The 17123-nt window shown below is 45.2% G+C and overlaps 1 protein-coding gene across 6 annotated transcripts in view; it reads left to right on the top strand.

Annotated features, from left to right (window-relative positions):
* Positions 1-17123, top strand: part of NAV1 (neuron navigator 1) — a 265528-nt gene that overhangs the window by 59600 nt on the left and 188805 nt on the right. For all 6 annotated transcript variants that reach the window (XM_033153093.1, XM_033153092.1, XM_033153091.1 and 3 more), the window contains exons 2-3: positions 9549-10410; positions 11917-12023. In XM_033153093.1, coding sequence (XP_033008984.1) covers positions 9578-10410; positions 11917-12023 — 940 coding nt within the window. In that variant the 5' untranslated portion in view covers positions 9549-9577. The remainder of the gene's footprint in view (positions 1-9548; positions 10411-11916; positions 12024-17123) is intronic.

Here is a 17123-nt window from a genome sequence, read left to right as displayed (position 1 = left end):
TCAGATGCAAAGTGATGGAAGAGCTTGTGTGCTCTACTTTTTTGCAGTGACGAGGATTATTAGTGAATGGGTGCTCATTGAGGAATGTTTTGAAGGTGGCTTTGAGCTTCATGGGAACCAGGCTCAGAGGAACATTCTTCCTTCAATAAAAATGTAATTTGGCTCCTGCTACCCAAGAACAGTTGCCTGCACCTTGTCCGTTGCCATACATGGAGCGCTCACTATTTTACTTTCATACTGGTTGTATTGGATGTCTCTTGGAACTTTCTAGTGTTCCCCTCCTCTTGGACCAAGGCCAGTCATCCTGGAATGCTCCAGTATCCCTTTCTCAGTGGTGGAATTCTCCTGGCATAGGCTCTTGATTCCTTACAAAGAAGTGAGTTCCCAGCCCGTGATGTCAGAGACCAGGTAACTCCTTGCATGGAAGAAATGCCAAAAACGGATGACCAAGAGGTCAGTGATGGCCCACCCACAGCACCTAGATGAAACCACCTGAGATATGTATTCTTAGGACTTGCTCTATTCTTGTGGCAATACTTTCTTTTAAGCTGTTTTTAATATTGTATTTTAAAATTTCTATGACCTGCCCTGACATTGTGGTGAAGGGCAGGTAATAAATCAAAATCACCACCACCCTCAGGAAGAGAAGCTTTCCTGGGAAGCAGAAATAAGATCAATAAGACTGGTGGTTGAGCTAGGTGGGAATTCCTCTTCAACCAGGCCTATGGCTGATTAACATTCTATGTCCTTTTCAATGTGTTTTTTTGGGGGGGGTATTGTTTTGTTTTGTTCATGTTTTTATTATGTATTTTGAGTTTTTATGCTGTGAAACACCCCAAGATCTTTGGATGAAGGCAGTGCTTTTTTTCTTTTTCTAAAAAAAAATATGTTTAGGGGTACTCTCATTTTGACTCAAGAAAATCGCCATTTTATAGTTCAAATCAGAGAAAATAAATACAGTAAATGGACAAAAGTACAAAGATTCACAAAATGTTTAGGGGTATGCATACCCTTGCGTCCCCCCCCCCCCGGAAAAAAGCACTGGATGAAGGTATCAAGACTAGGACTCTGAGGCCAGGGGCATGGGTGAGACAGACATGAATTACTATGCCACAAGAGGAGGAGGATTGGGGCATGCATGCACATCTACAAACCCATGTCTCTTGATGAGCACTGGTTACAAACAACGGCTTAGCCTAGATAAGATACTTCATTATCTTAGGGGTTTGATGATTAAGCAGTATATAGAATTGCAGAATCATAGAATTGTAGAAGGGAACAAGGATAGTCTAGTCTATCTTTTGCCTGGCGTCGAACTTGAACTCTTGAGCCTGAGATTAACAGTCTAATGCTCTACTGACTGAGCTATTCTAAATTGTGCTAAATAATAATAAATCATTTTAGGAAAATTGATAGAACTTGTGAGAAAAGGAAAAATAGTCCATGGTGGTAAAGTCAGAGGGGAAAGATGTTTCTAGACTGGTGGCGTTCTTTCCTTAGGGACCACAATGGATGTTTCTACAGCTATAGCAATGGAGGAGTATATGGATGTTTACTTTTGTCAATAAAAGCTGCTGGGGTGTGCTTTAAACATAATGCACTCTGCCATATTGCGTGATAGCCCTCTATTGCTATCCCAAGACCTAACCCAAGAAGGATTTCATTTCCTTCATTAGCAAAGGGGAAATTGTAGGCCCTGGTCCCTATCATGATTAGACTTGCCACCACTAATTCAGGAGTCTACGATAGTCTATAGGACTATTCCATGTGCCATGGAACCATTGGGAGTGCATCTGAGCAGCAGCTTCCCAGTTCAGCACTTTTGCATTTAAATTAGAAGTAGAAGAAACTAGCAAGTCATGTATTGGAAAAATGCAGGTACATTTTTGTCTGATTATAGTGCCCGCATGGTCTGTGCTAATCCTATGCCTACCAAGGTCTGTAGAATGGATGGAGAAGGACAGGGAGGGTGGGACGAACCTCCACTTCAGACTCTCCCCTCGTTACTAAGTGAATTTTTAATCAGGTGTTCTGGGTCAAATTACAGTGCACCCCACCTGTCCCTCTGAGGTCCGTCTGTTATTTCAATCCCCTTTTACCTATAATCTGGGGATCCCTTAGTAACGGGAGTTTTCCTGTCCAGCAGCTGTGGCCGGTTATATCCTCTGCTCAGGGCTTCAGGGGTTAACCTCTCCTTTGCCTACAGTTCGGGGTCTCTCCTTATTAGATCCCCTCACTATATCGGTTAGCTAAGCCCTCTTAGCAACTCTGTGGCAATACCAGGGTTTCCGCCTGCTAGCCCCTCCTGAGGGAACTCCAAGACACAAACTATCACCCTTCAGGTTAGTTTTGTCCTTTCCCTGAGTTCACCTCCTCAAGAGCCTATATAACTCACTGGACCAAATGAACGACGATATTTTCTTAGCTCAACAATAAGAGGTCTTTATTTCTTACAGAACATAACGGTTTCAGTAATGGTTCATAAGCTTAGTTTCATAACAGTGTAAACTCTTTCTTTCAGCAACATATACACATCTTCAACGATCCTAACCTAACCTAACCTAACCTGGCCCCACACCCTCCTTCTTCCAGTCACCACTCTCCCCTCACTAACGGCTGCTCCCTCCTTTTAAAGAGCGGAAGGTCCCGCCTCCCAAGGGGTATCTGCCACTCAAACTGGGGTGCCCATTAACTCCTAAAACACCGTGGCTTTCTGAACATCCCCTAACTTAGATCTGATTTATTACAGAGGGCACAGTAGAGAATGGAGATATCAGCGCTAACAGGACATTTGGGCTGCAAAGGGTGGGTGTGACCTGGATGCACATCTGACCTTCAAAATGACCCTCTGGATGTGTCCTTTTACCTTGGTGGCTCAGCATTAGTAGTGCTCAGGGCTAAAGGATGATTGTTTCTTCTGCGGGGCACTCCTTGTGGCCTCTCCTGGCATCCGGAGTATCTCCTCTCTCTCCCTCTGGGCATCAGCTTGTCCTCTTCACCTAATTAAAATAACTTGAAGGGAGCACTGTGTCTCCTAGCTTCCAGCATAATCAAGTTTCTGCTGTTATTGCTCTTATCTGTAATGATTTGGATCTTGTGTGATAAATAAAGCTTTTCTTTCCATCATTTGGCTACCAGTCAGATGATCGAGAGCAGGAGGGCTTCTGTTAATTTAGCTGAATGTTGGTGCACTGCAACCCCGTGACCTTTGCAGAGAATGCAGCCTGGGTCTCTGAGACTGCTGTGCTTTTTAAAGATTAAATACACTGCCAGTCTGATTCGGCTCTGAGATTACAGTGATTCTATCAACCTGGAGGTCTTTTGTTTGTCTGCATTTTTGCATTCATTGTGCTGTATCCTCTGATGCACTCTGAAAGCCTGACCTATATTTCCCTTCTTGCGTAGATGGGAGACATTCCAAACTAGGCGCGGCACCATATAACCCAACAGTGTTTGGCATCTGAGTTGGCAGCTTAGTTGTAGCTGGCAGGCTGTGTATGTGGGAGTCTCTGTTACATCACCAGAGATCCCTTTCCCCTCTCCCTTGCTCTTCCCTCCCCCTTTCATATTTTGCTCTCAGAATCTTCACAGCTCCCCCGGGAAGGAGCTACAGTTGTGAACTTCCTGGACACAGTGTCTTGGCAACAGTGATCACTGGATGTTCGCCCCACCCCCACCCCCCATGCGCTTTTTGCAGGTCTAATTCTTTGCATTGCATGGACAGTGACTGGAGTCGAGCTCAACTAGGCAGGAATGCTTTGGTTCCCAGGTGGGAGAGAGCTGGTGGATGGAAGTCCAGTATAATTAAGCAATCACTATTAGGGACTGAGAGCAATCAAGAGATCTCATCTGGCTGGAGCTGCCTTCAAGTGGAGTTTTAAATACAGCAAGCAGAAGGAATTGCTTTGTTGGCCAGGCAAGGCAAGGCTAGAAAACTATTCAAGTTTTGCCAGTATTGTAATGGAACATTTTGAAGTGAAAACTGGATGGCGTGGATGGAGCATGGCAAAAACATTGTCAAAAGCATTTTAGAAGGCCAATATGAGCCAGTATGAATTTTCTTTGAAACAGAGAAAGGCTGGGATGAATTTAATACATGGTTCAAAACAAAAGCAAAGCAAAGCATGCTGTCGTGGTGGTTTCCATGGCTCATCCAGCACTTGCCAGCAGGAGCAGCTGCAAAATTCTGATCTGATTGGAGGCTCTTGTCTATAAAGGAGAAAACTGTGTGTATCCATCAGGGAACATGTGCCTTCCTCTAAAGAAGGGATGAGGAAGCTGTGGTCCTTCATATGTTGTTGGACTACAACTCCCATCACCCCCAGGCTGGGGCTGGTGGAAGCTGGAGTCCAGCAGCATCTGTAGAGCCATAAAGCTCCCCATTCCTGCTCAGATTAGCAGCTTCCGGTGTTTAGCTCTGAAATGTAAAATCCTTCCCTGGTACTTGCATGGGAAAGTGTGGGTTTTGTCCATCAGTCTCTAAAAGTGAACCAGAAAGAAGATAAGACATGTTGCTTCAAGACCTATGATGGATTTCCTTCGACAAAGGTGGTTAAAATGAGTCAGACCCATCCTTGTGGATAAATGGGCCAGGCATAAATTCTGGGATATATGTGTGTGTGTGTGTGTGTGTATACACACACACACACACACACACACACACACCGCCCATCTGGCTGGGTTTCCTCAGCCGCTCTGGGCGGCTTCCAACAAAAGATTAATAGTACATCAGTCATTAAACATCAGTCATTAAAAACTTCCCTAAATTGATTAGCTCTAAAGTACATAGATTTGTGTTATCTGCAGAGAAGAAACTGATGCAGAGATAAGTGACTCCATAGAATCCTCTGCCTGCCTCTGTATCAGCCTTCTCCAACTTGATGCCCTCCAGTTATTTTAGACTACAACTCCCATCAGCCCCTGCCAAAACACCTGGAGGGCACCAGGTTGTGGAAGCCTGATCTAAATGATATTGCTCTTCTGTAATGATTCTTGCAGAGTGGCAGCACGTGCGGAAATGATCCAGGGAGAAATAGAGCGTCCTTGAAGTGTCATATTATTTTTGTTAAAAAAAAGAAAAGAACAAGAGCAAACTTCCTCTAAGGAACTAACCCTCTTTCCTGCCATTCCAGATGGAGCAAGCTTGGAGCCAAGTCAGCAGCTGGAAGAATAGGCTGACGGGAGGGTTTGGAGGTGGAGGGGAAATAAGCAGGGAAGGAAATTTATGTTTGAAATTTTTAAATAAAGCAGAAGAGCTTGGTTGTTAGGGAGCGACTGATGGCCTGAGAAGTGTGACAAGGGCAGCTCACGGCTTGCATCAGAAAGGCTTAGTGCTGTAAATTAGCTTAGCATTGGAGAGGCTATCTCCCTTCCCTCCCTTCGCTCTGGAATAACGGCTTGGCAGGCAGTACAGGATACAGAGAGAGAGAGAGAGAGAGAGAGAGAGAGATGTTTAGGTCAGCAAACATCTGGTAAGAAATGGGATTTGATTTTGCATTCCTGCACGTAAGGAGCTGCAGCATGTGAGCAGTGGCTGTGTGACCCCAGCTTTGGGTGAGTCTCTGTCTTCCCCCACCCTCCCCCTGTACCTTCTTCTTCCATGCTCTCCCTTCCCAAGGTAATCCACGCTGGGGCTGCAGTGCAGGAAGTTTGATGAGAAGGAGCTGAGGAGCAGCAGGCTGCTGCAATGCAGGAAGTCCTGCAATGTGGAGAGCCTTTCTGTTGACAGCAGCATAAGCAGCCCCCTGCAGTTGGGTTAGGCTCAAAGCAACATAGAGACCTCTGTGTCCCTCCAGAGGCAAGGGGTGGAGAGGCGGGGCTTTTGAAATGGGCCTTTTGTGGTGGTGGTGGTGGTGGGGAACTCTTGTGAGAAGAAAGCGGCTTGAAACAGCACAGCTGAGAATGACAGAATACTGATTATGGGCAAGAGGTGGATGCCCTGTTGCAACAGATTGCAGCAGTTTGTGTTCTTACGATGCATTCAAATAGCACTTTATCCCATTTCCCTGACATTTCCTTACCTGATAATTTCTTTCATTGCCATGTCAATTGCTTCCGGTGGGGGTGGGGGGTGGGGTGGGAATCTGGTTGTAACTTAGAAATTCGTGGGAGTCTTGTGTTGTAATTTTCCCACGGTTTTCATGGATTACACCATGGGACGAAATTGGGGCTGTGTCCTGGCATATTCTTCCCCTCCTTTTTCATGGGTGAATCATGACGGAAGGAGAGAACGCAGGAGCATAAAGGGTAGCGACTTATCCAGTGTCATGCACTGTTGTGTCACACCCTGCCCACTGGTGTAAATGATGGCATATCTGGGGAAACGGCACAGTTCCACATCGCAACAGATAATGCAAAGTAAACGGGACATTAGGAACAGAGACGGCATGCTAGCATTACAACCTGGAAAATAAATAATCCCCACATCTGCATGCGCCCATAAATTTATATCCCACTTTTCTTTTGTCATGGAAACAAAGGTGGTGTGCTTGTGGTTCCCAGGCAGCCACTCGTCCATGCGCTTGCCAGACCTAGATCTGCTTAGCCTCAGCAAAGGGATCTCCCCATGTACCTTCGGACAGACCATCCCCTGGAACCAGATGGTGCACATCTCTCTGGAAAGTGACAGCTTTCTATGACGTGTTATTCACCACTTTGCGTTTGATAATGCGACTATTAAATGACTCTCATCCCAGCCCAAAATCTTCTGTAGAATTTATCAGTGTTGATGAAAGAGGCTATTGGTTAACTTTGGGTTGTGAGCTCCTTGGTGCGCCTTATTTGCCTCTTACACTTAATGATGCAAAGTTACTCCCATTTTACAGATTGGAAACAGAGACCTACAAAAAGCACAAAATATGTGCCACAATTTGTCTTTGAACTTTGGACAAAGAGCACGTTCCTTAAAATGTTGTTTGAGGGGTGTTCCTCAACAGCCGAACAATGAACTGGTTGTGTTTGGTGTATTTTGTATCCTGTAAAATCCAGAATCCTCTTTGTTACATTTGCCACCTATAAAGACACTTCATTTTCACATCCCGTCCTCATTTCTGTTCCCAGAATATGTTGCAAACAATTGTGTTGGTGCTGCTCTGATTGACATTATATTTCCTTCCTTTAGCCTGTAAGATTCCTTCCTGTAACTGGAATCTTACATCCAGGGAGGGGCTGGGGCTGGTTGTTTGTCTTTTTCAGTGTCAAATATTCCATTCCCAGTACTCAGTTGTTTTAGGGTCTTTCCCCTCTAATCCTTCCCTGATGGAACCAGCCCTCACTCAGTTTTGATAGCAGCATCTATATTCAATCAAGATCATGCAACTTAAAAAAATATATCTGAGGAGGAGGAATACACAATTGGTTTACTCAGGTTTTAATGTATATGTTTATACTGCTACATTGCTTATGTTGTTTAGATGTTATGTTTTAATTTTTGTTATGTAAAAGGCTATTTTATTTTAATAATAAAGAGCAATATAGACACAAAGTAAATCATAATGCAGCTATCCTTTATAAGGATGTGTGTCTCCTTCTGAGTAGCAGCAAATCAGAACCAGCTAGAGGACATGTCAAGTTATCTGCAGTGTTGTTGCTGTTTTTTTGCAGAAACAGCAGCAGCAGCAGCTGCAGCAGCACACCCCTCCAATGTTAGTGGCTCTGTTGTGGCAGATAGCAGGCATTGCAGCACTTTCCCTGCTGTATATTGTTGTTAGGAGTAGGGGTGACTGGGAGACTTGCCAGCAGAAGTGGGTGGTGATGGAGAAGAAAGGAGGTAGCAAAAGTGATAGTGGTTCTCCTCTGATAAATGTTAGGGTTTTTGCCACTGTAATATCCCACATCCCCCGGAGTGCTGTAGCCTCACTCCAGACATTATGGGTAATCTGCCACTTGGTACTCACTGGCATACTGGGTAAAGGGTACAAAGCAGAAGCATCAACAGTAGTGGCCACTTGGCAGCTGCCTGAGGATGCAGGTCCCAGGATATGCACAGTTGCAATCCCTGCCAGCCATGCAGCTAGCAAGTCAAAAGGGCCTCTGCAGTTGGCCCTGCCAGCATGGTTCTGTTACCCCACCATTGAGGAGCAGTCAGTGTGACCCGAGCTTAGAATTACTTGGCTTCATGCTCTGCATCACTCTGAAGATGCTAGACTGACAAGGATGTTACCCATTGGATCAGCTGTATTGCACTCGATGCAAATTTACTGGGACCCAGGAGTCACCTAGTGCTAAAGAAAGGCTGGTGGTCTGACAACATATAAGCGAGACAATGTTACGCAGAGATTCACTACTAGATGGGCCAATGCTGCAGCTCAGTTTAAGGCACTTTCCCTACATATCTTGTTCACAGTTTTGAATTTGGGGGCATTGGTGCCATTTTTTTTTAAAATGCCACTTGATCTGTAAACGAGGATAAACAAAATGTGCCTATCAAGCCAAGCTTATCAATGGATGCATGTTTTCAGCCCTGTCTGCAAAAGCATTGCAGTGTCTCCATAACAGTATTAAAGCTGCAGAGGCAGAGTTCTCTGTATTATAGGGGCTCAAAGCACTGGCCTGGGATAAAAGAGCACACTGCTTGCACAACCCCCACCCCTCCACACCAGGCTAAGCTCCACAGTGTCTATCAGAGCGTCTGCCGGGTGCTCCCGGCAGCAGGATTTCCAGTGGAGTGAAATAGTATTTTGAGCCAGCTGTGGTTGGCAGAGTTCCCGGCTTCAGCCAGAGGCTTGTAGTGCAAAAGAGTTCCTAGAGCCAGGACGGGTCTCTGCGTCACATCTGTCCTGAGTTTCAGCCCAGATCTGCTGGTAGTACTGCAGCCAGCAATCTGAACCAGGAAGGTTAAGAAATAGTTCATTTCGTTACTTCGTTACTTGAAATTACTTCTGATTTCCCCCGGTTATTTACAACATCAGAGGAATAAATGGAAGATAACATCTTGGCAACACTGGGTGTCTATGTAGAAGAGGGCACTAAAAGAAACCACACACATTATGTTGTCCAGTGATGCAGGTTCTCTGGCAGTGATGCTCTCAAAGGAGAACTTTAGGGCAGGTGTCTAAGGTCCCCATTCAACAGAAAGAGCAGGAGGGCTCCCAAATTGCAACAAAGCCAGCTTAGCACAATTTGAAGTGAAATAATACACCTCACCAACCAAAAGGGAGTTGGGAATCAATAAAGCCCCTTTAATGTGGTTTAAATCCCACCAAATCCAAATCTTTACTTGGAAATCTTCCATACTGAAATATGTGTAGATGCTTTAAGTTAAGACATGACGCAGCTTGACAGCACACATTTCCCTCACATTGTTTAAGCATAAATAAGAAAATGAAAGCACCAAAGAGTGTCAACTTGCTAATTTTAGTACATCAAAACAATGGTTTCTGTTTGAATTAATGCTCAGTGAAAAGGGAGCTGGGGAGAGGCTTTCACTTGGCAAACCTGACGCTTAGTCCTGTAAAGCAAGACTCAGGGTAGTGTACTGGGATAGAGAGAGCCTTGGCTGTGGAAGCTCCAGCCTCTGCTTCACTTCCTCTGCTTTTTTCTTCCCTCAGATTGATCCTCCTTCAACCAGGCCTTGCTGATGATGAATGGAACAGCCAATGTGAACGCAGCTGGACGAAGCCATTATGCCTCCTCTATACCTGTTCCCAGAGCTGCATCCCACAGCAAGATACATACCCTGGCAGCATCGCCCAAATTGCCCCCAAGACAGAACAGTGTGGGAGCTGTTCCCTCGCAGAGGGCATCATCACCCAGGACAGGGAAGGGGCTGGTTAGCTCAAGCAGTGGAGCTCCAAAAGGATCCAAGCAAAAGCTGATCCCGAAGACTCCAGCAGCTGCAAGCCCTGGGCAGGAGAAATCGGAGGCGTCTGAGAGCCATGGTGGGTCAGATGGGATAGACTCCAGCCTCAGCCTGAGCATGGTGTCTGGCTGCAGCAGTCCCAGGGGGATGCAGAGGTCCAGCTCCAGAACTATTGGGGCAAATAAGAAAGCTGCTGTTCAAGCAACCGAGAGAAGCAAGGACACCACAAAACATGGGGAAGACAGTAGCAGCCGCGGTGCCAAGAAGGGTCTTGGGAAGCCCAGTACAATTCCTGAACCTGCAAAAACCTCTCACCTCCCAGGAAAGAGCCCTTCCTATCTCAGCTTGTATAGTGAGACTTTGTTGACCAGGTCTTCAGAGGGATCCACCACAAAGAGGCCTCAGAGTTGTCCTGTTAAAGGTCAGTGGGCCTCAGAAGCCAATGGGAAAGGAAGTGGAACGTCTAAGCCAGAGGAAAAACCTCAGGTGATCTCACTGGACACAAGCAACCTCAATAAGGGCCCTGTGCTGCACACTGGGCCTATCAGTTTTTCCTCTGTGCCTCAGCACAACCATCCCATCATGGCCACGGTAGCCCCGTTCCATTATCGGTAAGTATCAGTCTGTAAAATTATAGGTAAATGTTCCTGGAGTTACATGTCTACAGCACCAGCGTAAAGGATGGTGGAGGTCCTGGCTTGCTTCCTTTCCACCACAGTGCTAATGAAGGTGTCATAGGAAAAAGCAGTCTCCTTACATATCCTGATTGTTTAGATAAAGGTTAGCATTTCCTTAGATATGCGGGATGTACAAGCCAAAGGTGGCCAAAAAAGTTTAGTAACAAGAGACCCAGCTCCCTTTTGGAGCCTAGAGCTAAGTAGATAGATATAGGGCCAAATGTGTAAGATCATAGAGATTTGCATGTAGTAAAGTATTTGCATGATTGCTTCCCTGTGCACCCAAGTCACCCAACATTTATCTTATTACTGCTCAACCATCTTGTGTTGACTTTGATGAGGCACAGTAAAAGTGTATTGAGTTTTTTTAGCTCAAGGTACATAGTGCAACAGTTGTATGACTGCTTCGCCAAGCTTAGTACAGCTTCATGCAGCTAAAATCTTAAGTATGCCAGTTGAATCATGTGGGTTGAACCACCTGGCATCCACCAGATGTTTTGGAATACAGGTCCCATCACTCTCAGATAGCATGGCCAATGGCCAAAGGTGATAGGAGTTGTGGTCCATAATGACAGGAGATCACCAGCTTGGAGAAAGCTACCTTAGATCAAGGAGGTTGGTGCCTCCCGGAGAAGCCACTTAACAGTCCTGTGCTGCTGATGCTCTGGGTGTACTAATATGGAAGGAGAATAATTGCAGAGTGGCAGCTAGATCAAGGTGAGGATTATAATGTACATAGACAATTTGTAAGATAACTCAGGTAGGGATTGAGGGATGAGAATGCTATTGTTCCCTCAGCCAAGCACATGCAGTTGTGCTTGCTGTTGTACAGATCAGGATTGCCATCACAGCAACACTTCATGAGAAGTGTGAAACTAAATTGTCTCATGTTCCTTTGTGTTGCGGGCTGACATGAAACAGAGCTGCTCTGCTTAGTTCACCCTAAGCATGAATTTGATCATTGACAAATTATTTAGCACTGGTTCCCCACCATCATGTTGTTCACTGTGGGTGAACTACATGTTCACTTCCAGCTATGCTTCACTCCTGAGCATAGCTGTCAACTTTCCCCTTTTTTTTAAGGGAAATTCCCTTATTCTGAATAGGATTCCTTGCAAGAAAAGGGAAAAGTTGACAGATATGCTCCTGACATTGACCAGCCCAGTCTGAATGTCCCAGCTGTCCAAAGTCAAGCTCCTTGGACAATTACTGCACCCAGGTCTACCAAGTAGTCTTGCATCCAGATATTGGTGAAGGCTGGCCTCACCCAGCTGCCTAGATGGGATGTGTAGGAGCTGTTATGGCAGCTGTTTATTTGTGAATGAGGGACTGAACAATGGATTGAACTATAAGGAACCGTCCGTGCAATTTGCTCATGTAGCCGAACATACAAGTGAGTATGGAGAGTGACTGACTTGATGCGCTTTCTCTGCCTACTAGGCGACAGGGTGAGAAAGAGAGGAGCAGCTCATCTAAAGAGGAGTCTGCATGTGAAGAGCAGCAGCCCAACCCTACTGAAGGGCCTGAACATGGCTTGAGAAGCACGGGTAAGTGGAAAAACTGGAAAGATCCCTTCCTCATGAGGAAGGAAAGGCAGCCAGTGGATCAGAGTGCATGGCATACGGTTGGCTGCAGAGGGAGGTGGGTCTGCTTTTATGTATCAGGTTGTAGGTGCTGGTAGCCACCTATGTAGACCTTGTTGAACAACCATATATCAGTTGATTTGCAGGGTGGGGAATAAACACAATGGAAATCCCATGCTTTCTAGACTTAAATCCAAGGTTTTGGATTTGGGGGGGGGCACCAAAAGTTTTGGTCTGTTTATCTTGAGAAGACCATTCATCATGTCCTCTGAACGAGCAAACCATTCTTCTTTAAGGGAAGAATTCAACACAGTGTTAAGGAGATGGTTCCATCAGCACAAGCATTTCTGCCCCCTTCCAAGGCTTCCACACATGACTGCAGTCTCCCCACAGCTGCTTTTTAAAATTGTGACTTGTGAAATCATAGGATGCAACTGCATGACACTTGTAGTTTCACCGTAAGATGGATGACTCAGGGCAGGTGGTAAGGATTATGGAGGACACAGCACTGGTATTATGTAAATATACAGTCCAGTTTAAAATGTCTATTAAGTGAGTTTGAGATGCCTGTAAACCTAAAGAATCCCCAAACCCAACATTGGGATGGTGATGTCTGTGGGAAAAAGTTACTATGATCACAATGGAAAACCACAAACATCTCAGATGCAATGGGTAGACCAGTTCATTCATATATTTAGTATGAATGAGGGTAACCCCATGTCTGCATTCAGACTGGTATATGGTTTGAATCGGGCTTTGAATATATTCTTGTCTCAGGATAATACTGCTGTAGTTTACTTCAAACCATGGGAAATACACATCTCCTCTGTGTTGACCAGGATAATGTGATGGAGATACTTATTGGTTTCTTACATATACAATCTGTTTTATTTAATGTTATTAAAGAAAGGATTGCTTAATTTTATCCTAATTTGGTGGGTGGTTAGTGGTCCTTCTTATGTATATGGACAATATGGTTCTTCTCTCACATACTCCTAGATGTTCTCATTGGTTGCTGTCCCATCTTGGGACATCCCATTTAATGCACGGGGTGGGTATCTGTGAGCCTCCAGATGTTGCTGGACTCCAACTCCCAACAGTCCCAGCTAGTATGGCCAATGGCCAGGGATGGCAGTCCAGCCATAGAAGTTCCTGATTTAGAGAGTGGTGTAACAACCAGCTGCGACAAAAACCCTGTGCTGATAATTAATAGAAACTTTTCTTCAAAGCACAAATGGGGACAATGAATGGACACTACTGTGAGGTTGTGGCATTTAATTATGACTGCAATCCTAAACAGACTTAGTGGGCAAGTTCTGCTGAACACAACAGGATTTACTTCTAAATAAATATATATAGCTTTGTACTGTAGGGAGAACTTCCATTGTCCTGTTAAGTGAAGGCTTGCATATTAAAGATATAAGATTCTTATCACATGGGTCAATGTAGGGTGTTTTCAAGTTTGCTATAACATTTGGAGGAAACAGGAAGCACCCAGCTTATAGGATACCCAGCATCAAAGTCATGACACAGCTTAATATGGAGCTGAAATATTGCGTAATATTTAACAGCAGCACCTGTGATTGCTATGATAGTGAAAGTCAGGTGCAGTGATGGTGATGCAGTGGTGGTGAAAGTCACATATATCAATCTCAGTTAAAGCAGAGACCACTCTAGCAGCATTAAAATATTAGTGTAAGGTTTGTGGTTCATCATTATCATGATTGCCATTTCAGAAGCAAAATATATTGGCGAAAGTCATTGCCTGTGATTGAATAATATTAAGTGCTTCCAGGAATAGACTCAAGTCCTAGTCTTGTTAAGTGGAGAAGCAATGTATTAAGGAGCTGAGGATGTGGATCAGTGAAAGGATTTAATTTTAAGAAAAGCATTCCCCTAAATTCATTCTCTCCTTAGAATTGGGCTCCATTATTACTAAGCAGCTCTTTCAAACTCACAGTTCAGTATTTTTGTTGATAAAATATTCCAGGACGCCATACTGTTGTCAGTCACACCAATGTAAGGTTGGATCTTCCTCCTCAGTTTCATTTTATTTATGACAGTCAGGGCTGGCCCAAACCATTTTGCTGCCTGAAGTACTGGCAAAAGCAACTATACACCTTACCTGGAAGTGAGGCGCATTGAACTTAGTGGTTCTTAACTCTGAGTAGACAGAAATAGGATTGTGCTGTAAATATCCTGGAGTTATAGTGACATGTTAGATTGGTTGATGAAAGATTATTTCTATCCATTTTGATCCTTATAGCTGAATGAAACAGCAGTTACAGTGAAGGCTCCATCAAATATTCCTTTTTATGTTGACAAAGAATGCTTTGTATCTCAAGGCTGATAGCAAGGTAAAGAGCAAAAGAGGATGAAGAACCAAAGTTTTAGAGAACACGAATTTGCAATGTAGCAGGATAATCAATGTCCATTTTCCTAGTTTACTCCCCAAATGTTTTGCAAAATTTTGGTGTGCAGCATGCGCTCCAGTCTCTTTCATCTACCTATTCAGTTATTTTAGATCTTGATAGGCAACTGGATTGACATCACTTCTGCAAGGGAAATTCTAGGTGGTTTCTGTGCAATAAATGTGCATTTTGTTGTTGTGCTGTGCCCAGACACCTTTGCTCAAGAAAAACATTACTGTTGCAGGATATTGTTTTGGTATTCCACATATTCCATATCCTGCAAGTGTTCTGGAAAAAAAGGGACACACTGTTTTCTGGCACAAGCGTATGGCGGCCATTTTGAGGGCTGCGATCTTGCGTGATTTTGCACTGAGATCTTGCCCCCAAAAGTGTTCCCCCCTGAAAAAAACACAGAGCCATGATTTGCGCAGTGCCCCAAAATGCATGATTTCAGGCGCTGTGATCTCACACGGCTCACATGACTCATGTGAAAGCACAGACAGGAACTTGTGTGTCCTGGTTTTTGAGACTCAATATGTTGGAGGGTATGATACACGTTCTTGGATGCAACACTCATCTTGCTCCTCACCCCTTTAAAGTAGCAAACACTGCACACGCTGTGCTTGCCCCCTATAGCGACTGCAATATCCTTTTAAATTTTTGTTTTATTTTTTAAGGGGATAGAGTTTCATGGGATAGGTCTGAGCCATGGCATTTCACATTTTCAAATGTTAACAAACTGCCTAAATATTTGGTGTGGATATCTTTCATGGTGGTGGTGGGGAACCGACACGGGTGTCAGTTGCCAGGCAAAATTGAGTGACTGCTTTTCCTAGGATTTCGGAGGCTGATTGCTGGGATCTGCCTCCCTCTGCATTTGCATGAAAACTTCTTGTGAGCCCAGTTCAGCAGCTCCAGAGGGGGATCATGATAGCAAGTGGCGTTACTGGGCTGCAATGGAATTAGTCCCACTAGGGCGCTGGATGCAAATCCCCCTTGGGGCCTCTCAGGAAAAGAATGGGCAGCACGTGTGCTGTTAACAGGATTATGGGCCCATTCAGGAGCTTTGCAGGAAAGGACTCCCTGGAGGGAAGAAATGGGAAGAGAGAAGTTGATCCAGTCAGATATGCTCAGTGCTTGAATTATGAAGGGTTCATAACAAAACCCCAACCTCTCATTTCTCCCCCCAACTTGTCTCCCTCCCTACAGAGCCCCTTGGGTACAAAATTTGGCAGTGGAAGCCCTTTTGGAGGCTCTGTCACCCTCAAAAGCTCAGGGTGGTGGCAGGGATGGTCCAGGAAAGGACATTCTCTGTGCCAGCCCCCAAGTTGTGAAATGGCTTACTTCTTTGTGTGTCTCCTCCGCAAGAGGTCTGGAGAGGGGCAACACAAGAACAGACCTTTTCTGCAGTGGTTCCCCATTTGTGCAATGCTCTCCCCCAGGGAGGTTTGGCTGGTGCCTTCATTATATACGTTTAGACTTGGAAAGGGATCCTTAGCTATAAGTCATAGTTGAGGATTCCATTCCTGTGGGAGGTAATCAGTCAGGGGTTGCATGTTGGCAATGAGCAGGGTGGTGAATGGGGACCTCTCGTTCTCTCTCTTTATGCAACCCCCACTTCTTCTTCTTCTTTCTCTCTCTCTCTTTCTGACACCTCTACTCCTTCTTCCTCCTTGCTCAGCAGGCTGCTGGGAAAGAGGCAGATTGTCCTTGCCGGATGCTTTTCTCCTCTCCTCGTTTCATCACTTCACCCATTTCGGCTCACCCCTACCCCATCCAGCCTCCCACATCTGTACAAAATTAGGCTGAAGGCCACATGAGATGTCCATCCTTGCTATAGATGGTCAGCACACAAAACTGCCCCCGTCTTGGCTTATCAGGATCTGACCCACTGCCTTCGGAAGGTGTGGGGTCCTATAAACTGGAGGCGCAGAGTGGAAGTGTAGTGCTCACTTGCTTTGCTGGTGCCTAGCAGAACCTTTTCTTTTCCCGTGACTAGCGCCACAGCAAATAGGGATACCTTGTGCTCCAGTACAAGGATGGAGGCAGATGGATTGCCAGACACTTATCCCGTGCTGCTAGTAACCTGACTGCTTTGACAGATGGGAGCTCTGGAGTCAGTTCCTGAGATGGAGGGTCATGTCATGACCAATGCACTGGAGGGGCGGGAGCGCCAAATCATTATTGGAGGAGCCGGCTGGGTGGGCAGGAGGGGAGAAAGGGCCGCAATGTGCCTAATGGCATGAAATGCACTAGAGGTGAAAGAGAGGGCAGATGGTGCTTTCCACAAGTGATGCCTTATATGCATTCAGCTCAAAGGCACACTGCACAATATTCCAGGCCTCCTGTCATCTCAGTGACAAGCTAGGAAGGAATGGCTTTGTGAGAGTGAGGCGGAGGGGTAGCCACACAGCTCATCATTTGCCATTGGCAATTGCAGAAGTAGGTAGTGGTGCGGTGGTGTTTTGTGATTCGTCGCCTATTGTTCTCTCTCTCTCTCTCTCTCTTTCTCTCTCCTGCTTTTCCACACAGGCCCCCCAGGCAGGAAGAGCTGGGTAAGCAATCAGTTTTAAACTGTTGTTGGTTTTTATGGATAGCGTGGTTTTTATTATTGGATTGGGCTTTCTTTTTTATTGCAAGCCCCCTTGAATAT

The sequence above is a fragment of the Lacerta agilis genome, chromosome 6 (assembly GCF_009819535.1).
Source record: "Lacerta agilis isolate rLacAgi1 chromosome 6, rLacAgi1.pri, whole genome shotgun sequence".
NCBI lineage: Eukaryota > Metazoa > Chordata > Lepidosauria > Squamata > Lacertidae > Lacerta > Lacerta agilis.
Note: the sequence above shows the minus strand (reverse complement) of the source record. Positions and strands in the feature narration are given on the sequence as shown.